Genomic DNA, 23,868 nt, shown 5'->3' with positions numbered 1-23,868 from the left:
CTATAGAAAAAAGTAAAGTTTATATAATAATAGAAAAAAGTAAAATTTTTATAATAATAGAAAAAAGTAAAGTTTATAAATAATAGAAAAAACTAAACTTTATATAATAATAGAAAAAAGTAAAGTTTATATAATAATAGAAAAAAGTAAATTTTATATAATAATAGAAAAAAGTAAATTTTATAAATAATAGAAAAACGTAAATTTTATATAATAATATAAAAAAGTAAAGTTTATAAATAATAGAAAAACGTAAATTTTATATAATAATAGAAAAAAGTAAGTTTTATAAATAATAGAAAAAACTAAATTTTATAAATAATAGAAAAAAGTAAAATTTATATAACAATATATTGTTATATAAATTTTACTTTTTTCTATTATTTATAAAATTTACTTTTTTCTATTATTATGTAAACTTTACTTTTTTCTATTATTATATAAATTTTACATTTTTCTATTATTACATAAACTTTACTTTTTTCTATTATTTATAAAATTCACTTTTTTGTATTATTTATAAAACTTACTTTTTTCTATCATTATATAAAATTTACGTTTTTCTATTATTATATTTAATTTACTTTTTTCTATTATTATATAAACTTTACTTTTTTCTATTGTTATATAAATTTTACTTTTTTCTATTATTTATAAAATTATTTTTTTCTATTATTTATAAACTTTACTTTTTTATATTATTATATAAAATTTACGTTTTTCTATTATTTATAAAATTTACTTTTTTCTATTATTATATAAACTTTACTTTTTTCTATTATTATATAAAATTTAGTTTTTTCTATTATTATGTAAAATTTACTTTTTTCTATGATCAAAACAAAAATCCCGAAAAGTGGGGAAAAAAAGGGAAACTTTCCCCTGTAAAATTTTAAGCGCGTTTCGACATTAAAGAGTTTAATACTTAATTATATGGAAATTTTTGTTATAAGTTGATAATTACTTTTATAAATAACGTTAACTGTTATGCAACTTACATTCATATAAAAAAAATATCGTAGAGGAGAAGTGTGTATAATTAGTTTATGAAGGAGTGTCTTTGATAATTAAATTCAACCGGATAGTTGGATTAATTGATCAGTGTAAGTAAACATAAGAAATGAAAGTCGTTTCGCAAGGAGGTGAGAATTTCGAGCAAAAAGAAAAAAAAAAAAAAAAAAAAAAAAAAACACGGTTGGATTAACTCTTTTTTCGATGGAAAGCACAAAGACCACCATTATCAATATACTTTAATGCGATGAAGATCAGTAAATAAAAGTTGTTTTTTTTTTTTTAAAAAAAGTTTTTTTCAAAAAAAAAAAAGATCTGAAAGTTTGTTTTTGTTCGCAAGTTACTTATAACTTCCGTAAGACGAAACGAGTTATGATGTCTTCAAATGCAGATATGGTTTATTAACTAAATGCTGTTTCATTATTTTTAGAAATAATACAAAAATGGATAAAATGACACAAGTACTCTTACAGACTAAAGCATCAAATCTTAAAAATGATATGACAAAAAATGTGAGTTCTCTTTGGTCAGAAGATGACGAAAAGGCAAATGAGATAAAACGCCAGAACTTCCTTAAAGATATGGAGAGACGCCAGGAGAAAGAAAAATTAGAACGCGAAGAGCGCGCACAAAAACGAAACATTGAACGAGAAAAGCTCCGGTCAAATATTCGTGAAAAATACAGCTTAAAGGGTAGTAGGGCATCAAGCAACTACAACAACCCTAGCAACCCATCTGTTGCTAAATTCACTGAAAACGCTGAGGAGCTTTCTAAACCGAAAGAATGTGGAATTCAGTAGGTAGTACTATTTCTCTTTAGTAAAGTTTCATGAATACCAGTTGCATTTTCACATTTGGAATGTTATTCCGAAGAGAAAGCCTCGACCTGTATGGTATGGAAGCAAATCGTTTATTAAAAGGAACGATGAAAGCTTTCATTCTCAAAGAAAACGAAAACGTGAAAAATAATCAAGAAACGGATTTTATAAAAAACTACTATTGATCGATTCTTAACCTCCACTAGGGTTTATTTTGCCGATTGAAGGGAAAATCTCTTGTCTAAATCGCTGACATCGACTCGTTTCAAGTGAATAAGATTAAAAAGGTTGTTAAAATAGGTAGAATTAACATTGCTCACTGAAGAAAATGTCAAAATCTTCTCCTGCTCAAAATCACACTTAATACTGTTCTTATTTTTACAAAATCTCGTGTTTTTCCCTTTAATTCATTATGTTTTTTTGCCCCTCACCCTTTAAAGCGTTTTAAAAAAAATACCGTAGGAGGTTTGGGTAAAAAGAGTAAAGTACGAGGTTGGTAAGTTAAATTGATACCTTATTGCTGCAATAATTGAAAAACGAATTACAACCGGTGAAATGGTTTAAAAAAAAGGAATTATTAATGCGCTTATTATTACATTTTTAAAAACTTGGTAGGTGAAATGGCCCTCTTTACCCGCTCATTTACCCCGTAATTTAGAAAACTGCAAGATTACGCGGTGTAACGAGCAGCGACAAATTCTTTTACTGCAGAAAAATTTTCGTGAAATTTGAGTCTTAAAATGTGCCCTAGAGTTTTTTTTAATCTTTTACATCCTCAAAACTCACGCAGGTTATCGCTGCTTATACATCAGATAACCAGCATAATCCTGTTAGCAGGTATTAAGTGTTCTTTTTGCATTAACGGATGACGCAAATAAGGAATTCAGCACTATTTTGTAGTAATATGATTATCAGTTTTTTATTGAACCATTTATGTAACTCTAAATGCTTTTTCATATGTATACTATGGGTATGATTGCCGTTAGGCAAGAAACTAAACAGTATTTCCACAGCAGCCAAACTAATTGTGCCCTTATGCTTTAAAATTGGTTTCTACTGCTTTTATAAACGATCGATTTTCCTATTGTTACTTCACCTCTAGTTTCATCTCCATAACTTTATCACATTCCGGTTGATAAACAGATGAGCTGCATGAAGAGCCCACACCTGATGATTAAAATACTTTAATGCATCTTTTTGTTGCTCAGAGCGAAACGATCCTTGACCTAAAACATATATGAATCCGTCATAGAAATAGGTGAATGCTAGAAAGAGTATTAAAATAAACGCAAAGAATCGATTATCGGTCCTTGTTCATTCCTAAAACTCTGTTTTCCCTAATAAAAATAAGCCTGTTATTGTTTGCTTTTTTTTTTAACTGTCACTTGCCAAAAATATTTATCAAGCTCGTGAATTTTTGAGTTGATCGAAGTTTTCTAAACATCTGAATGATTATAAGTTATACAGAAAACAACTCAAGAAATCACGTTAGGTATGTGTTCACGTTAGGTATGTGTTAAGGAATGAAGTTAGGAAGGTTTTCGTTTTTTATTTTATTTCTTTACAATGTATTCGCAGACGACGAATACGTTCAATTTACAACAGGTAAATATTTAAACTTTTTTTGTAAACAAAAGCTTTAACTGTAATGAATAGCGTCAACGATAAAAAAAAAAAAAATCTTTTTAATTCAATGTAAAATGTTAACAATTAGTAAAACTGGCGCGAAAAGTATTTTTGAAGAAAGTTAATCGTTTTAATCCAGAAAAAAAATTTTTAATAAGTTTTATGACGCGCAGTAAAATCGAAAGTTAAAAAGCACCTGTTGTACCTGAAAATGGTCATGTATCTACAAAAATAATCGCGTATTTATAAAAGTAACGCAACTTCTCCCACATTTTTATTTGTTAAAATACACGTAGGCAAGTTCCTAAAAATTATGATGTATTCAAAATGTCACATCTGAACTTTTACTGAAAAACATCAAATTTTCCATTTTCCTGAACATTTTTTTATTCACGACAGGATTTTTGAGTTGTCACTTTTTCGTTTGATTTGTTTTCATGTTGTATTTTTGAGATAATTCAGAGCTAAAGTAGAGAGAGAAAAAAAATCAATTCATTTGAAAGTTGATAAAAAAAAAAAAAAAAAAGGGTTGATATACAAAACAAAAAACGGGGGATACGTTACGCGTTTTTGAATTATTTTGTCTTCAATTGAACTTTTTTTTTTTGTAAGATTGGTTGCAATGGGGACAATGGACAAGATGCAGCCAATCTAATTATTGTAACAGTGGTTCTAAATACCGGGAAAGAAAATGTGCCTTTGGAACAGGAGGATGTGTAGGAATATATATTGAGAGCGAAGATTGCCCAAAAGAATTTTGTTCCGGTGAGTTCAATTGATGAAATTACACGTTTTTGTTGTTTTTTTTTTTTGTCTGTTTCTTTTTATAAGAAACCAAGTAAATTTTACTATAAAAGTTTCTTATTTTAAAGGGTACTTTTTTTTACAACTCTAGTACTAAAAGTTTCTTAAGAGTTTCTTAAGTATCAAAAGAGAAAAAAAGTAAAAAAAAAAAAATGCAATTTGAAAAACATGTCAACAAGTAAGATAAATTTTTTACTGTCAACTAAAATTATTTGAATTCCATCAACATCATTCAATGTAATATAATCCTCAGGTTTGTCCCCCTGAACAGAGCACAAATTTGGAAACATTCCTCGAACTCTTAATAAAGTAAGTTTCTTATCGAAAAGTAACTTAGTACTAATAGTATCTTAAGATCTTGGGGCTTCTAGTACGAGTGTCTTATAAACAAATTAGTATATGAAAAAAAACAAACAAAAAAAAACAAAAAAAAAAAAACGCTTATTATACTAATAAAAAAAGATAATCCGATGTTGGAGTTTTACGCCAATATCTTTGTTCTAAATGTTTTGCGTCATTTTGTACGCAAGTAGTAATAAAATTCCCATGATATTTAATAATGTTTTGATGTAAGTTATAAAAGGTTTTAGTAAATATAAATATATTAAGAATTATTCAATTATAAAATAATACAAAATTGATTATTAATTAGGAAAGTGTATCTTTGATTGTAAAATATAAAAATTAATCCGTAACTCTCTCTCAATTCTTTTAAAAAATTACTTTAAAAAAATTTTCATTAAAATCGCTCCTGGTGGAAGGGTTTTTTACTGCTATGATTTATGCTAATTAATAATTTTTGAAAATGGTGGGATTAAAGGAGAAGATTTTTTGATTATAATACTGCAGTAGGCTCTAGAACAGGTGGTCAACAACATCCAAAAGAAGATGAAGTTTCAACGTCCAAAGAAGTTTCAACAAGATTGTCATATATCTTAAACCATAACTTTGTTGTCAAAAAAGAATAGATTAGGAATGGAGCTTTCTCTGCGCCATTTTTGAATGTAACCGTGTTTTAATTTTTCTCAAAAAATTGACCTAAAATTTATATATATATATATATAATTTATATTTGTATCTTAGCACCAGAATCATTGATTCCGAACCCAAGTGATATCCTTGAAGCGCCGTTATCATCATATATTAATCAAGAATGTGATACAGATGTGAAGTATTCTTTTAATGGCTCTCATAAATCAATCATCCCAAAGGTTATTACAGATTTTTGTAAAAAATATATTAAAAAATTCGAAAGTGGATATTTTGCAACGAAGAAAATCATCAGCAATTCGTCGAAAATAAATTTAAATGTCACTAAATTTTGCTTGGAGCCCAAAAAACTGTCAATTAAAGAAGCCATCAGGCTCGCTTATTTTAACAAAACTTCGCTATCGTCCTTACACCACGAAGGAAGGCCGAACAAAAACTCTACAGTCGCCGGTTTAACAATAGCGCTTGATTCACAAACTCTCTCAATAGTTGCTGTTTTTTTTGCAATACATTCGTCAAATATCGGCTATCGAAATGTTTATTACAAAAGATGGAGCGGTGAAAGTGTTGCGGACGTCTTGTAGTCATTGTTCGAAACTTAGAGCTTGTCACAATCCAATAAAAAAGTTCGGAGAAAAAGAACTTCGGGTCAAGTTTAAAACCATTTTATTCTAAGATAATAAAAATTTTTCAAAATGTTTAAATATATATATATATATATATATATATATATATATATATATATATATATATATATATATATATATATATATATATATATATATATATATATATATATATATATATATATATATATAACATCTTGAAAAATTTTTATTATCTTAGAATAAAATAGTTTTTAACTTGACTATGTATGTATATATATATATATATATATATACGGTAAAGTATATATATATATATATATATATATATATATATATATATATATATATATATATATATATATATATATATATATATATATATATATATATATATATATATATATACGGTAAAGTAGGGTTATTTCGGCGTATTAAGCTAGTTTGTTGTTTATAGACAATGATTGCTTTAATAACGTTAAAAAATCATGCATATCGATGTCCTGCAGATATATCTATTAAATAATAGTTAAAAGATTGTTTCAAACTTACAAAGTTTTATGTAAAAGTTTTTTTAAAAAATACTCAAAAATTACAACTTTGGGACCTAGTATGGTAATTTCGGCACAATGATACGGTAAATTCGGCATACTTAAGAAAATAAAGACGTTTGTTGAAAACGCATTAATATAATTAAAATATTATAAACAGCTATAAATCTGCATTGTATAAAGTAATTGTCTCTTAAATGGAATTTGTTACACTTAATTGGCATTTAATTAAGGGCGTTGCAATAGCAAAGATTAATAATTTTTGAACTAGCTATTTTAGTAAAGTATGAATACATCAACCAAAACAGAAACCTTATTAGAAAAATGTGCTTTCAAAGTAAAATTTACCCTCCTTTTTATACCTGTTCGTTTTGTATTTTTAATGTCAAGTCCAGCTAGTGATCCAAATGTAACACCTTGAGGTTGTGAGCAGTGGCGGAACTTCAAAATTTGGCCCCCCCCCGCAAAAGAATGTTTTTTTAAAAAAAAATAAAGCTTCACATGTTAAATAGATATTTATTTCATATATCATATTTAAAAACAAAAAATTAAATAAAGATAAAGATAACTTCAAAACGAAACTAAAACTTAACCGAACTTAAATAGTGAAAACTTTCCTCCTTGATTTCATATTAGCAAAATCGGTAATGATGTTTTTCATTTCCATTTTTCCAGCCGCTTTTGCCTCAATAGAAACTATTGCAAGGTCGCTTAAACGTTCTTTACCAATGGTATTTCGTAAATAATTTTTTATTACTTTAAGTTTCGAAAAAGAACGTTCAGCTGATGCAACAGTAACAGGTAATGTAAGAAACAATAACAATGCTGTTATCACTTGTGGAACGCTTGCAGCTATAGTTGACAATTTTACTATTAAAAGGTCAGCCAATTCACGTATAGATGATATTTTTGATATTTCATCGTGTAGCATTGACTTTACCATAACCATTTGCAGCGGAAATTCAGTTGTTATATCTGCACTATATTTTCTCTGAATGGCTTCTGCACAGCTTATGATCTCACGTTCTTTCATTACCATTAATTTATTTGGATGGATGCAGGAAAATAATTGTACCACTTCTTGCATTCCTTTAAATCTATTGTCGAGTTGGTTGATAACGACGTCCAAAATTTTTATAAAAATATTGATGCGAAAAATTTCCTCACTACTATCAAAACGGTGATCTGTAGATAATTCGTCAAAATGCCTTTTCACAACTTTTCTTCTTTTTTGAAAAAATATTGCAGGAATCTGCCACGTAGTCGCTATTTCTACCGCTTCAAGTTTTGCTGAATCAAACATCTTTCTATATTGTTTTAAATTTTTGCTGGCATTTTCTAGAGAACCTGAAGCTGCCGTAAGATCTAAATTTTTAGTTTGCAGCAATTTTGATGGTATATGTACCTCATTAAGGATTTTAGACAAAAGCACGCATAAAAAAACAAATTCGAAACTGCTCATATTTTTTTGTATTCGTACTGCTTCTTCGCGTTCTTCACGTTTTGTACTTATTATTGATATCTCGGAAAGAGCTTTCATTATATCAAGAAAGCGAATTTTAACGGCGAAAAGAGAAGTATATCGTCCTGCCCATCGCGTTGGATTTAACCTTTTTAATGTTATTTGTGATTCTCCTGTATATTTGGATAGTAGATCCCACCTGTTTATGCTATTTCCGAAAAATGAATATACATCTTCTAGCATTACAAAAAATGAAGCTACTTCAACACAACATTTAACCGCATCGTTAATAACAAGATTTAAATTATAAGCTGCGCAATGCATATACATAGCATTGGGTTGATTTTTCTTAAAAAGGGCCTGAACCCCATTGTATATCCCACTCATGACGTTCGCACCATCATAACCTTGACCCCTGCAGTTACTTAATTTTATATGATGTTTTTCTAACAGATTTAAAATTTCTTCATGTAGTCCAGCAGCAGTGTGGTTATATATTTCCGTGAATCCCAAGAAAACTTCTTTAATTTCAATTGATGTGGCTTCATCTTTTTCATTTTTAATAATGTTTACTTATCTAAATACTTGACTGAGCTGATCTCTTTTAGTAATATCTTGTGTTGTATCCATTATAATTGAATAAAAAGGTGAACTATTAATATCAGCAGTAAGGGTGGCTTTTAAATGTGTTGCAAGGCAATGTATGACTTCATTTTGAATTTGATGGCTTAAATATTTTATAGATCCATTTGGCATACTCAAAACTTGCTTCATAACATTATCATATTTAGCTAAAAGTTGAACTTGGGTTAAAAAATTACCATTATATTCATTGTCAAATGATTCACGATGACCACGAAAAGCCAAAGAACTTTTACAAAGTGCTAATGTTATATTTACTATCCGCTCAAAGACTTGCACCCAAAAATTTGATTGGTATCGTATTTGCTCTTCTATATTTTTATCAATTGTTTCATTATGTCGCCATTTTTCATAAATGCAACAAGCAAATATATGTTGTTGACTATTTTCGTGAATTTTAATTTTTTTAGAAAGACCACGCCAATCTCTGACACCATGCTCACGCCAGTTACCTTTGCTTTTCGTTCTTCTGAGAAAAGCCAACAAAGCTCACAATAAACGGCATCAAGTTTTGGGGAATAGCAAAGCCACATTCTTTCTATAGATCCATATTCTGTGGTAGTTTTAAAATATTTCTTGGAAAACCTACGGTTTTCTTGCAAGGGGTCGCGTATAAAAGGACCTTTTGGCCGACACGATTCCGATAATACAATTATTTTCTTAATATCTTTTGTTAGTATTTTACCATGAAAATTTGCAATGTCAGTAGAAAATAATTCACTTGATTTTTCTAAATTAATTTGTTCAATGGCGTCATTCGTATCAGAGTTTGAATCTTCCTGGTTTTCATTTCGGTGGTTTCTCGGAGACCTATTCACATCTTCTTCGTTCACATTTTTAATACCAGTAGCAATGTTTTCTTCGATATCATCATGTTCTACTGACTGATTTATACATACCACTTCTGCAGAGTTTTGACTTTCCACTTCCGTTTCCGCTCGCTTTTCGATTGGTTTCAAAAACGTTGTTAGCTTCGGCAATTTAGCTAAAGTAGCTTTTGTTTCTTTTAACTTTCTTCTTTTTGCTGCACCGCTTGTATTACTTAATTTCTTTTCCATTATTATGAGTCAAAATCTAAATTATTACAAATTTATAAATTCAGTACCTGTTGTAAAATTTTTAATTATTACAAATTTATTAATTACCTTTTATTAAATATATCAGTGAAGTAATAAACTCTCGTGCAACAATACTTTATTATTCGTAACACGATTAAATAAATTGGAGACTAGTAATTCATATAACATAAGAAATGAAAAGTTAACTTAATACAACGGAAGATTTAATATAAAATTGAAAATGAGAACATACATTTAAAAGTTAATTTGTATATGCAACAAGGATTATAGAACCATTATCCTTGATATGCAACGACATAACAAATAATATTGTTTATATTTTAAAAATATTGAATATGCAACTAAGAACTTATAAATTGAAGAACTTCTTACAGTTTAAAAAAAATTTATACGCAACAAATTATTACTTTTACCGAATTCAGCCTAATTGTCTAATTCATACACAAACACAACATAACGGTATAAAAATTAACTATACAATAACATCTGGCAGTTCGCAGCTGATAATCGTACTTTATTTCTCAATTGCGTATGCAATTTTAAAAAGGTTAAAACTTTTCGTTTAAATGTAAACTACGCACTCCAATACAAAAATAAATTTTTGAACAATATATTTTAATACGATGGATGATATTTTTTTTATCCAAGTTTTATATTTTAGGGCCCACTATACCTGCGGAAAAGAGTTTTATAGTATAAATATTATTGAGAGTATAATTTTTTTTATATGAGGGCCCCCTATAGCTGGTAGGCCCCCCCGCAACGCAGGGTCCTGCGTCCAGTAGTTCCACCACTGGTTGTGAGGTTTCATCAGAGGTGGCTAATTCTAATGACTTCTGAAAAGTAAATGGTGAGTTTGGTGAAGCAGATTTTAAATAAAAATATTAAACTAAAAAAGGTGAATAAAATTATGCAACATGTAAATTATAAAAAAAATAGTTTAAATGTTTTAAAAAAATTTGAACAATTTTTTTAAGAAACTTTTTTTTAGGTTAATAAAACAACAGATGAGTTATTATTTTGCTTGATTTAAAAAAAAACTACATTTATGTTTTAAATAAATGGTGGAAGATGGTAAAAATAGTAAATCTTTTAAAATGATTTACCTTTCTGAGAAGCAATTACACATTCTGTGAGAAAATCAATATGATCTAAATCTTTAGCAGAGTCTAACCCATTGTCGAGAGAAGGGTGCATTTCAGAGGTAATATTTAGTTTTAAAATTTTTGATACAACATACGAGTGATCAGTAGCCTTAGCTGCAGCAAAGTCTCCTTCAATAAACACATTTCTATCAAATGGATATATTCCACATTTTTTAAACCCTGACTGACAATTTTGAACAGTTGCAGCTTTCCCATAAGCTATTCCAAATAAATCACTAACCTGGATGGTGACTAACGACCTGGATGGTGACGAAGCCAAGTATCAACTTCTTGATCATAGAATATTTTGAGGCTTTTAAAAAATGAAACATCAAGTGGTTGCAGTTTGTGAGTGCAATGGGACGGAAGTGATAATATAACAACATTTGTTTCGCTAGCTTTTATAATACTAGGATTTTTTTATAACTTGAATGTCCATCTAAAATTAGAAGAACTGGTTGGTTTCTTGACTGTGGCTGGACTGCTTGTAAAAAATGATTAAACCATTTTTGCTGTTACCAGAAATAGAACCAATTGGCGCTTTATCTAAAAACTCAGGTCTCACTCGAATACGTGGAGAAATCAACATCGGACGGATAAAAAATCCGCTTGCTGATTGGCAACAAACTATTGTGATTGTTTTTCCCCTTTCGGAGCTTGTTAAGCCACCAACACTATGTTTTCCCTTCAGGGCAACAACTTTTCCTGGTTTATGGCATACAGACAATCCAAATTCGTCTACATTGAAAAAGTTTGATGGTGGAAGAATATGCATTTATCCAACATTTTGAAAAAGGTAAAAATGTTAAGAAAAAGCTAATAATCATAAATTAACGTACCTGTAATGTAAAAATAAAATTTTAAGGCAATATTTTTAGGAGAATTGTTTATCTTGCTACAATATCCAACAATAATTTTAATATTCCAATAAATGGATTTTTTTAGGTGTCTTTTGAAGGGGTTCCGAAATTACCCTACTTTACCCTATACCCTATATATATATATATATATATATATATATATATATATATATATATATATATATATATATATATATATATATATATATATATATATATATATATATATATATATCAAATGTCGTTCTTGTGAATGTTCTAGTCCTCTCGTAAATTTTAAAAGATGGCAGTTTTTTTTCTGTATTAAATACTTCATATAATAAATCGGATTTTTCAAGTATTTATTTCGTCAAAAGAAAAGTAACCAAGTTTTATTAAAACTTTATTTGATAACTTGATCTCAAATAATTTTTTTTTTCAACAGGTTTAAAGCTTTGTATGATAACCAAGTAAATATAAGTTAATATATTAACATTCTGTAATTTATTAACACTCAGTATTCTGTAATTTATTAGCATTCTGTAATTTTATCTTTAAGACAAAATGTTGGTTAAAAAATGTTTTGCGCTGTTGGACCTTGCACTTAGTTAAGACCTCGAAAATGAAAGTTTTTTTCTTCAATAAACAAAATTTAAAAATTTGCTTTATTTTCTTAATAAAAACTTAAGGTCACAACTTGCAAAAAATAGTGTTAAAATAAAGACACAAAAATAAAATTATTTATTTGTTTGGTTTTATCAAACTGATTATTTTTCAACTCTTTTTATTCCTTGTTCGCGCAACGAAATCATTTGTACAATCAAGCGTAACTAACAATCAAAACTAACAAAAAGCGTAACATGTCTAAAAAGAGTAGCAGTAAAACTTTACTCCATACACCTGCGACCCTGACCAATAAGCGTTTGATAATTTGTACTTTCGACTCATTTTCCGCTTATGTTAATTTTTTCAAAAATTAAAGTCAGTGTTCATCTCTCACCTCATGTTAAAATCTCACCAATTTTTGATGTAAAATCTCGCTTATTTCTTTAAAATGTGACGATCTTTAGAGCGGAGTCGCGTTCTTATTGAAAATGGTTCATACTGGTCCAAGAAATTTAAGTTTGAGGAACTGTTAAGTCAATCACCTATCTAAGTTTCTAATTATTGCTGTACTACTGTTTAAGTAGGGCAGAATAGCATAAGATGATACGGCTCAAAGTTCTAATTATAGATAATACTTTAAAACATAATACCAAGATTCAGATCTGGAGCTGTTGAAAAAAGAATCAGCTAGCAATCAATATCTCAAAATTGCTTAAGAAAAAGCACGAGTACTGAGATGAATCTTTCCCATACATGTTTTATGTATCTCAAATACTTGGACCAAAGAGAAACCTTCCTCAATGTTGTTTTGTAGACTTAAGAGGTTTCGAATACAAAACTAGACCTGGTGATTGTTTTGTCTAAATCCGGAGGATCGGTTACCATTGACAACCGAATAAACCATGGTAAGTTTTTCATAACCTTAAATCTTTTTTTATTATTTTTTCACTTTTTTAACTAAAACTGATATATATTTTTGGTTTTAACATATTCCGTGTTAAAGATAAGGCTCTAAAATGATGAGATATATTTTGAATGAGCTTTAGTTTAGTAGGTTTGTCTTTCAGCAGGAAGATGAAGCCTACTAAAGAAAAACTCCAAGAGAGCGCAGAGATTACAAACTAAAAACTTCAGAGAACATTTTATCATCAAGATGAGTAAAGAGGCTACAGAGACCTAATGAGAACTTATTGTCAGACCCCGTATTAAATATCGTGAGGAGGAGTATCAGTGCAAAGAGAGTTGGATCTTTCTGAAGATCAAACCTTCTTTTGTAAATATTAAGTCCTCGGTCAAACGAGAAAACTATATACGATTGTATGTTTACATTACTTTAAAAAGTTCTTACTTTCATTTGATCCAGGGCTGAAAGTTTCAAAAAAATACAAACTTTTCTTCTCTCACATCAGAAGGACTTTTGTTGGGATAAGCTCACCTTACCTATATTTCTCGATAATATACGCCGTGGTCTTTTTACGGTTAAAACAAATGCTCTGATTGGTTAAAAAATTCATTTTCAATTTATTAAAACATCTAATAACATAAAAGCTCAATAATTTCAAAAAATCTTAAAGAACGAATATGTTTTTCTTAATATGTATATGTTTTTCTTAATATGTATATGTTTTTCTTAATATGTATATGTATATCTTAATATGTATATGTTTTTCTTAATATGAATATGTTTTTCTTAATATGTATATGTATATCTTAAAAAACAATGCTCGCAATTTAACTCAAAACAAAGACAAAATATTTTCAGATTTTAAACATTTTTAATGAGTAATTATAGTTGTATCAGGGACGTCGGAAGGCATTACGGATTGCAGAGGTTGAAAAAAAAAAGAGCCAGAGGAACATTTATAACACTGTTCTAACAACACAAAGTGTTGCACGTTAACACTAAATAAACCATAAAAATGCCAGTGAGAAAGTTTAATATAAAAGTTGCTTCATACTTTTCTAGCTTTTATTTATCCAAATGTCGAATCTTTTTCTGGGTTGGGAACACTTTTCTGAACCCATAGTTTTTATTAAAGGATTCTTGCGAAACTTTAAACCACGTTTTATTTTTTTGCAAAGCCTACAGAAATAATTGTCATTATCTAGCTGCCAGCGTTTCTTCCATTCGAAAAAAGAGTTATATTTTGTAGAATTTGAACTCACATCTAAAATATAATCAGCCAGAGCTTTTGGCGAACTAAAACTCATAGCATCAATAAAAGAACCTGGGACGGCTAATCTAGGATCAGAATAGTTAGAACCACCTAATACTATCGGTATTAAATCATTATTTAGCCCAGTTTCCCAGTACTTTTCTGTTATGTACCCATCACATAACGAATTTTCGGCAGAAAAATAAAATTTAAAGTTTTTTAAATCTGTGAAACACGGTCGTCCCTTGCAAGTTGAAGTAAAGCTCTTCGGAAAATTTGTTGAACACGATCCCGAAACCTCAATGTCTACACCGTAGGTGATTAATTTATTCGCAAGAGTGTTTCTAGCATCACCACCACAATTACTAACAACCCATGCTACCATCCTGGTTTTGTTTAAAAAATAATTTTTGTTCATGCTGGCTTCGAGCAGATGGCGCCTGCTATGAAACCTGTACGGTAGGGGAATGTCTGTATCTACTCCATATGTAGCTGTAGCATTAAAATATTTATCAATGTTTTCCACACTAGGATTATTGGGTATAGACTCCATTGTAAAATAAATCCACAGCTGACCTTTTTTTCGCATGCTCGATAGGTTTTCCAACTGTTCTGTTGATGGCATGTCACGTGAGTGAAACATCACAACATCGCTCCTGCTAAAGTATGCTTTGTCGAACGTCATACGAAAGTTAGAGGTGTTAAAATTGCATTTTAGCACAGGATTAAAATATGGCCACGGTAAACTACCGAAAAAGGATGTATACGTCAGTATGACGTATTCTCGGTTAGGATCTGGAGGAAGTTCTAAACAAAAGATAAAATTTCAATGACGTATGTTAAAAAAGCGAGTTTTGAATTTAAAGATTAAGCAATGAAACGCATGCGTATACAGTACATATACGCACTGGGTGTAAGCATTCAAACAATAACGTTCAGATGTTAGGGAACGAATTTTTTCAATTTTTCTTAGAAAACATTTTCCTTTCACAGAAGCTCTACTGTACCATAACTCTTACTTTGCATGACTCTAAGTTAATTTCATTCTTTTCAAAAAAAAATATTTACAAAATTTTTTTTAAAAACTACAATGCAAAAGTTTAAAGAGAGAGTTGAAACTTTTTTTTTTACTGTTAAAATTTTACAAAATTGGAAGCCTAAAAAATCATTTACAACAATATAGTAAATTTAATACTTGGTAGAGGGTGGCCTGTAGAATCAGCCGACATTTTTTTAATTTCAATTTTAGATAAGTCGTTTCAAGATGCAGGAGTGACTCAAATGACTTCAACTGTTGCTTTTTAGCCACAAACTGAAGATGAAGCTTCTGTTACTACTAGCTTAATGCTCATTTCCACCGACTGAGTGTGGCAAGGTAGTTTCAAAACGTCATTATTTTCATAGATAGCTATTTTTTAAATCCACTGTAGAAATGTCTGGTTAATCATGGCTCAGTGACATCATCGAACTCCCAATCAATCAATATAACATAACCTTTAGCATTAAAGTTCAATCTTGGTACTTTGAAAACTCCATTGCCCTGATTATCTTTTTCTTTTATTAAACTTTTGTATTTTAAGAACCCGTCGTAAACCTAAATTCCGAATGTATTTTTGTTTGCCAGCCAACATCATTAGCTGAATAATTTTGGATGGTCAAAAGACGCATTTCTATGTAATATTCAATCCACTATATTCTTGAGTACTTTAGTAACTTAGTTTGATCCCTTTATGTAAAATTCATTGTTATCTCAAACAAACTAGAAAAGTATACCTCGTTTGTAATTGAAGGTTTTGTTGTAGCTACTTATAACCTGAGAATTTTTTTAGAGGCGTTAACAAAAGTAAATGTGGCATCTTCCTAGGATCACGCTGAGAAAAAGATGATAATACATTACCTTCCGAAACTCCATCACATGCATCAGATAGTTCTGATAAGTACTCAAATCATTTGGATCAATAAGCGGTAACCCAACTTTCTTTGGCTCAAATGCAACGAATTGCAAAGCTTGTCAGAAAGGGTAAGCACAGGGGGGGGGGGGGGGTTGTTCGAGCTATTTGAGAATTCCTTTATATGTTTTCTGTTCATTTTTTTTATTGACTTTTTTTTTTTTTTGTATTGAGCTTATTGTTATTGTATCCATTTTTAGTTAGCAAATAAAAAATTTACATTTTTTTTTTTTTATTTAGGGATTTGTAACAATTCTTTTCCAAGTTTCGGTTTTGGCTTCACTCGAATTTCGGTCAACGTTTCGATTACAACTACTGAACGGAAATCTGGGTACTTTTGGCTTTGGCTGAAAATTCGGTCATTCACTACTAGAAAAAGAGGATTCCGTTATCCTAAACCAAAAGCACGAGTTAAATGATCAAAATTATACAGCAAAAGACACAGGTTTCTGGTTGGAAACATCCTGAGGAGAATAGAGAGGAAATAGCTTCGTTCTAGAACCAAGATGCAGGACCATGATGGTTTATAAATTTTTAAAACAATGATAGGAAATAAAGATGTAGCATCATGACGTTTTGTAATTTTTAAAACAATGATATAATTAGGAAATAAATTTTTTTAGATTATTTTTTGTTTTAAGATCTCTTACAATAACAATAATTTTTTACACTATTTTTTTTTCTATTTGGAAATTTTTTTTGAAGATTGAAGAAACAATTTTTTTAAAGATTGAAGAAACAAATTCCATTCTCCCATAAAATCTGATCTAATTTTTTGTAGAGCCATAAGCATTCTTCAGGGCAATTTATAATAATGTGAGTTTTATTAAACAATACATTATAAATTACATTTGATCGTTTGACTACTTTTACCGACAAATAAACAATAAATAGGTTAAGATTTTATTGGATTAAAATAATTTTTAAAGGTCTGGCGGGAATAGTAAGCATTATTAAAAAAATTTAAAAGAAAATATTCTCCCTCTGTCTAAAAAAAATATATAACGGAGAAGAAAAAAAAAAGGCTAGTGTATATTTCATATCATTTACGACTTCAACTGTGTATTTTTTGTATCTTTTTCGACTTTAATTATTGTATAATGTTGTTGGTTTAAAATGATTTATGACTGCTTCGCATGGCAGAGGTTAGAAAATCTACCATAACTATAGTCGATATTTGAAATGATATCAGAAGTGCTTTTCTGTAAAAAGGACTTCCAAAAATGCTTTATAGGCTTTAAAAATACTAATAATAGTTCTGATTATTAGAAAACCTAAATTTAAAACTTCGTATATTTGAATAAGTGAAAAAATAAAAAATATAAACAAAATCCTCCAAAAAAAAAAGACAGAATAAAACTAGACAATGCCATCTTTTAGATAACTACATTTTGGAACCTTTCATTTTTCAAATTCTTAGGTAAAAAAAAAAAAAAAAAAAGCCAATCGACACTTCAAAAACTGACCTCAAAAACTGTAATTGATTCGCGTAATTCAGCGAAAATTTCAAACGAACTGTACTGATAAAAACCTTATTATCTGATGTGTTTTAAATTTTCACATATACATACAATTTCAACCAGAAATTCTTATTTATTTTATCGGAAGATTGCTATTGTGAAGCATGAAAATTGCCGCATACACTTCAAAGTGCCGATATGAAACTAAGAAACAGGGGGTATACTTGAGACAGCAGGGATGAGTTGGGACGAAAAAATTTAATTTTTTTTCAGCAAGTCAGCCTTGGTATTGAATAATTATTTAAACTAAAATATTAAACTAATACCATCAATAAACCTGCCAATTTTAATGCTGTTTTTATGGAATAGGGCTGTTGAACTTGAATTGAAGCTAAAATTGAATTAAAGTTTAAGGCCCAAGTTGCCCCTCTTGTCCTAAGTATACCCAGTTAACAGTACATTTAAAATAAGTAAAATTAAATCAATAAAGTTAAAAAATGTGTTTATTTATTGCTAAAAACTAATAAAATGCAGCAGAACAAATTCAGTTAACTATAATAAATATTGTAATAAAATGTTTTTCACCTGGTCTTCTGTCCTCTTCATCTGTATTGGATGCATTATTTGGAACTTTCGCGATGATTCGTGATCGTACAAGATTAAGTATTATAGAGTTGTTTGAGTAATTTAAAGTAATTGAAAAAATTATATAAATGAATAAAAAAATAAAGATTAAGTATATAATTCTCCATTGAAAAAACTCCATTTTCAAAAACTACAATCTTTAACAAAGAAATGACGAATGTGCGTGTTGCATTTGATATATTATTTTGATTTGATTTTTTAAAAAAGCGATTTCTTTCTTTCATTCAAAAATTAATGTTTAAAAGTGAAATGACACCTCGTCGTAAGTGTTTGAAAAATTTTTACAGAAATTTTATTTTTGTTATGAGAATAGACAACGCAATAAGGTGTCTGAGCAAGAAAATGCTGCTGTTTCCACGTTCTTGTCAAATTTCTTAATATCTCTCTTTTTTTTCTCCTTCTCCCTACATTTAAAAAATATGAACGCGTTATTTGAAGTTTGCTTTAGCCTTTCAGAGAATTTACTTTTACCACAAAAAATCTTTACTTACATTTACTTGAGAAGTTGAATTACAAATTTTACAATTCGATAAAAACAATTTTCAACTTCAGCATTTTTTTTTTGTTCGTAAATAATTTTTTTAACTGTAAACTTTTTTGCAAATAATTTTCCCTCCGCAGAGTGAATCACAACTATTCTGTTTTTAAAATTAAAAAAAGGAAAACACCAAAAACAAACAAAACTTCAAATCATAAAGCGTTAAGTGTTTTGTAAGGAAGTTAAAAGCGTTTCAAATTTATTAAGTCATAACGACGTGTTTATAAAAAGTTCTTAAAGAAGTTTGTTTTTTTTTTCTAGTGGTTTTTATTAACAATTTTTACCTTACGGCTATTTTCAAGTTGTAAATTGTAACATTTGCGGAAAAATAACAGCTTGTAGAAACACGACGCTAGTTTTTCTTCTTTCTCTGACTCTGTTGGAATATTAGTTGTAAATATTACATCAGTGAAACCAGGTAAACTGTGGATTGAAGCTAAATAAATTTTACCAAATTTATATACATACCAACTTTTGACAGGCATCTAAGAACGTGTTGATTCGAAAGCGTTATTTCCTAGTAAGAGGCACATTCATATGTTTAAAAATATATTGTAATAAAGAAATAGATTTTATAATAACTATAGGGAGAAATCAATAAAATACATCTCAACGATTCGCTGATTTTTACTGAGAAAAATGTTTTGGCTCCGGTTTCTGTTTTCAATCTTATGTGTTTTGTAAATCAGTACCCCCAGTTTGAAATTTATGTTTTCTGCTTAAAGCAAATATACAGTAATTAATATTTTATTACATAAGCTTTAATAACCAATCGTAACCAATGTGTAAGATTCAAATTATCACTTTTTTGCACCATCTTTCTACTCTTTATAAACAAAAAATTATTTCAATATAAAATAAATTTATTGCATAATGATAACAAGCTGGATTCGTAAAAGACACAACCTTTTAACTCAATCATTAAAAATGTGACGAAATTACACATTTTTTTTTTGTTTACTTTAAACATTTTTACTAACACGGAGGTAAAAACACGGGGGTAAACTGGTAGATAAATAGAATCGTTTAACTTTCTACTTATCTGAATTTCCCATGATACGCTATTGTGTTTCTTGTAAGAGAGTTATAAAAAGATTTCGGATTGTATCTTTGTACACTAAACAGAGTTAAATAAGTAAAGATTTCATTTTTTTAAAGGTATTTTTACCGACACGAAAATATTTACCAATACGAAAACACTTACCGATACGAAAACATTTTAGTCAAATATTAAAATTTTCCCTTAGAATAAATTTGAAAGGAAATGACTTACTAATTTATACCTAAAGGACAATTTTGCAGTTCGAACTTAATTTTTTTCTGATGCGCTAAAGAGTTTTTTAACTGTAAGAATACCTAATGACGTAACCAACATTAGAAAGCACATAAATTAACCTAGGTTTATTATAAGCAAGAGGAGTCATTTTAAAATCCTGCATTAAAATCCAAAGGACGTATTTAGTCTCATAGGATTTAAGACTATGAGACTAACTAATAAGTAACTAAGCAACTAACTAAATAACTAACTAAGATATAAAGTAAACTTGACTTTCAACTAAAAACACGTTCCTAGAAAAAATATCATAAAGTATAAAATGTTATGTTTAAAAAGGGTAAAAAAAATTTGTGTGAAAAGTTGAACTTTCAAACTTTGTATTAGAGTAAAAATTGGACTTTTTTTTGTAATTTTTTGAAAAAATAACAAAAATGAACTTTTTTTCGCCGGCTACCCGCTTTTAAAAAACTTCAGGGTCCCTGAAGGAGTTGCCCTAAAGCGGCCAAAAAAAAAACCACGCTTTACTACTCATCCTGTATGAGTAGTAAAGCGTGGTTGTTTTTTTTAATTAATATTACTCAATAGTTAAATACAGTTTATATAATAATATTTATATAAATCATCATTACATGATATCTTTAATTATAAAAGTTATTTCTAAGTCTTTTTTTGTCGAGGATCTTCGTTTTCACTGTCGTCTACTTTTCCTTCATTGTCATCGTCTTTACTCTCTTCCTCAATCGAAACTTGTGTCTTTTTCTTGCAGCGCCGCAATAAGTGAAGAGTTAAAGCTATAGTACATATAAAAAAAAAAGGGAAAAATTATTTTAATAAATACTAATTTAAATCAATCATTATATAATCAATTTCTATAGCTACATCTAATTATATGGGTTCACATGTATTAGATATTGTATAGTTTGATGTTGTCCCATTGACAATATAAATAATATCTGCATATAAAAAGATGTTAATTGTTTTATTTTATTTTATTGTCTCAAGTCAAACACCACGAGTCAAACTGTTGAATCACACTCAGACAGATTCAGATTTGTACAACTTTTCACAGAAGATCTAGATTGCACTCACTTTTGAGCTGATTTTCCAGGCTATCAAAAAACTTCTGCTTCCCATGTGTTCCAGGCCTATTGAACTTCTGCTGTAAGTCATGCGCCACCATTTTGTTAAGCACCCGTGAAATGTGCTCATTACAGTCAACCTTCCCTCACGCTTCATCCATCTTAACTAAAAAAGATCAGTTAACAATTTAAGTATGTTATACCATCATTTATACTATACTCCCATGCCAAGATTAACACATCATGAAAATACTTACATAATTAAAAATTGAAAAGAACTTACTATATTTTTAGTGCTTTTCTATCTCAAAATGTTGCTGCAGAGAAGCTAAGGTAGAAAATTGCGTATTACAGGCATTCTAATCACCAGGATCGCTAGCAACACATTCCTCCAATCTTCCCTGCCATTGATTAAGATTGGTCAACTTAGATTGGATTGTATTCAGTTCACGAAGAATGTACACACTCGTAAGAAACTGTCCTATGAAAATAACCACAATAAACAATATACTACTTAAAATATAATACTACTGCCATTCATTTTATAAGACAAAAAATTTTATAAAATAATTACTGAGCCCTAGTAATACAAAACATTTAAACCTTGTGTACTAAATGATTCAACTTTAAGCCGGCTGCAAACATCTTGCATACTATCATGCATACCCAGTTAACTTGAATCAGAGGAATCACGGGGACTTAACTAAAGTTACAACAAATATTAATAACTCGAACGATTTAAAATTTCCCCTTCAAAAAAAAAAAAAATCTATAGCAGTTTTGTACAATTACATAACTAATGCTTAGCTAATATAAAAGTATATTTCTAATTTGATTTAATAAGATATGCACACCAATACATATTTTGCATGTACTCCTTGGGCCATATGTACTCCTAGAAATGGACGCTGAGATTCATATCAAAGCTCATGATTATTTATATCCAAAGCTTTTAGAGCATGGTAGCCTTATATACCCAGATATAAGTAGTATTGCTATAAATGCAAATCAGGTTAGGAGAAAACCTATACATGAACAATAAATAGTTTACAGCATACAATTGACTGAATATCTGACTGTGGAATGCTTGAAACCTATAAGAAATCATTAAAATATACAATCAAGCTTTTGTGTACAAAAAATATATAGCTAGATATTAAAAATATATAGCCAGTATTCAAAAACTAACAATTGGCTGGATAGGTGAATCAGGTAGTTGAAAACTGGGAACCTTTAAAAAAAAATCTAGCAACAAAACCCATTCATATAAGAACAAATAAATCATCTCATCACAACAAACAGCAGAAAAATAACTTTTACTTACATCAGATAAATTAAGAGATGTTCTTATGCAATCAGACTTGAATTAAATGAAAATGATATTATCAAATGATGATATTAAATACTTGAATTTTGTTTTCAGTCAAGTTCAAACAGAAATATAACAGCTTTATATGGAGAGATGAAAGATGACACATGGATTCTTCACTTTCATGACTTTCTCTTAATGGAACTTCTCCTGAAAAAAACTATTTTCTTTTTAAATTAGCCTTTTAGCACTGTAAGGTACAGAAATGTATAAGTTTGTTCAATTAGTTTGACTAATTACACTGAGTAAAAAAACTGACAGCAATCTTTTTTGTAGTGCGTGTTTGGTGAGTGTCAGTGTCAAAAATTAATAATTTAGATTAAACAAAGGAAATCGTAATTTACATTTGTTGCTTTCGTGCTCCATTTAGTCATATAATCCAGCCACATCATCAAAAACGGTACGCACATTTCTATCAATGTTATCGCCTCCAATTTTAATATTCTCCTCTTCTATAACAAGCTCAACCTGCTTCATATAACTGCAAGATTCTACTAAAACAAATATATTTGCCCAAAACTTTTTAAAAAGAAGTTAAAAAAGTTTAGATAAAAAAAGGCAGTCAGATATTTGTCTGACAGTCAGTAAACAGGATGAGATAAAAGCAACAATATAGTATAATTACTTTATAACATTACCTTGATATTTTTAAATTATCGAGATTAGCTACTACAGATATTGTTGTATTACCTTTTAATCTTGAAATAAAAATATCAAGTTGATCACGACTTTTTCTTCTTTTAATTCTTGAAGCCATTTTCAATTTATGCACCAAATACTTTGTTGGTATTATAGGATTATAACTTTATTGTATTTATCAACTCATTAAAAATAGTTCAAATAAAATGTGATAACCATGATTAATGTCAATCAATAGTTAGAAGTTATATGAACGGACAAAAATCTTTAAAGCAAATCTATTTTCTAACCATGTCGCTTTGTCGCAGCGAACACAACGTTTCAATTCTACATTTTCTCTTATACTAAAAAAGTCTCCTCTACTTAAATTTTGCATACCAATCAATCAATCAATCAATCAATCAATCAATCAATCAATCAATCAATCAATCAATCAATATGAATATATTTCGTGTTAAGGATGTTACAAAAAAAAACACTGGTCATTGCAAATAGTAATTCACTAATAAAACGTAATGACCTAAATAAGATAAAAAAAGATAAGAGAAAAACATAAGAAATAAACTAGTCACATAGCAA

The 23,868-nt window shown here is 28.9% G+C and overlaps 2 protein-coding genes and 1 long non-coding RNA gene across 12 annotated transcripts in view; 1 reads left to right on the top strand and 2 right to left on the bottom strand.

Moving 5' to 3' along the window:
* Positions 1–2,986: 2,986 nt before the first annotated feature.
* Positions 2,987–5,919, top strand: LOC149890432 (uncharacterized). The gene is made up of 3 exons (XM_090086510.1): positions 2,987–3,434; positions 4,068–4,220; positions 5,343–5,919. Exons 1-3 carry the CDS (start codon positions 3,353–3,355, stop codon positions 5,831–5,833), a joined length of 726 nt encoding a protein of 241 aa, XP_089942636.1. The 5' UTR covers positions 2,987–3,352; the 3' UTR covers positions 5,834–5,919.
* Positions 5,920–6,905: 986 nt separating this feature from the next.
* Positions 6,906–19,447, bottom strand: LOC145182680 (3-galactosyl-N-acetylglucosaminide 4-alpha-L-fucosyltransferase FUT3-like). Of its 4 annotated transcripts, XM_090085061.1 has the most exons (4): positions 19,395–19,447; positions 19,211–19,302; positions 18,329–18,792; positions 14,034–15,141 (listed from the first exon to the last, which is right to left on the bottom strand). In XM_090085061.1, exons 3-4 carry the CDS (start codon positions 18,507–18,509, stop codon positions 14,141–14,143), a joined length of 1,182 nt encoding a protein of 393 aa, XP_089941187.1. In that variant the 5' UTR covers positions 18,510–18,792; positions 19,211–19,302; positions 19,395–19,447; the 3' UTR covers positions 14,034–14,140. The 4 variants fall into 4 exon arrangements, with proteins under 4 accessions (XP_089941186.1, XP_089941187.1, XP_089941188.1 ...); XM_090085062.1 differs by lacking the exon at positions 19,395–19,447 and having other exon boundaries at positions 19,211–19,385; XM_090085063.1 differs by lacking the exons at positions 19,211–19,302; positions 19,395–19,447 and adding an exon at positions 18,880–19,108.
* A 1,426-nt stretch (positions 19,448–20,873) lies between these two features.
* Positions 20,874–23,868, bottom strand: part of LOC149890431 (uncharacterized) — a 54,204-nt gene continuing 51,209 nt past the window's right edge. Inside the window, exons 1-8 of one of the 7 annotated variants that reach the window (XR_016451964.1) lie at positions 23,341–23,608; positions 22,995–23,144; positions 22,606–22,800; positions 22,340–22,375; positions 21,885–21,984; positions 21,565–21,762; positions 21,292–21,447; positions 20,874–20,993 (exon numbers count right to left, since the gene is read on the bottom strand). This is a non-coding gene — a long non-coding RNA (uncharacterized LOC149890431). Of the gene's footprint in view, positions 20,994–21,291; positions 21,448–21,564; positions 21,763–21,884; positions 22,811–22,994; positions 23,145–23,340; positions 23,609–23,868 lie in introns of those variants that run through there. The other 6 variants (XR_016451963.1, XR_016451961.1, XR_016451960.1 and 3 more) reach the window with 6 other exon arrangements.

Source organism: Hydra viridissima, unplaced genomic scaffold (assembly GCF_058129835.1).
Source record: "Hydra viridissima isolate aposymbiotic clone 2 unplaced genomic scaffold, HvirCarnegie_v1 scaffold_4, whole genome shotgun sequence".
In the NCBI taxonomy this organism is placed as follows: Eukaryota; Metazoa; Cnidaria; class Hydrozoa; order Anthoathecata; family Hydridae; genus Hydra; species Hydra viridissima.
The sequence above is the reverse complement of the archived record's forward strand: the minus strand, read 5'-3'. Positions and strand labels throughout refer to the sequence as shown.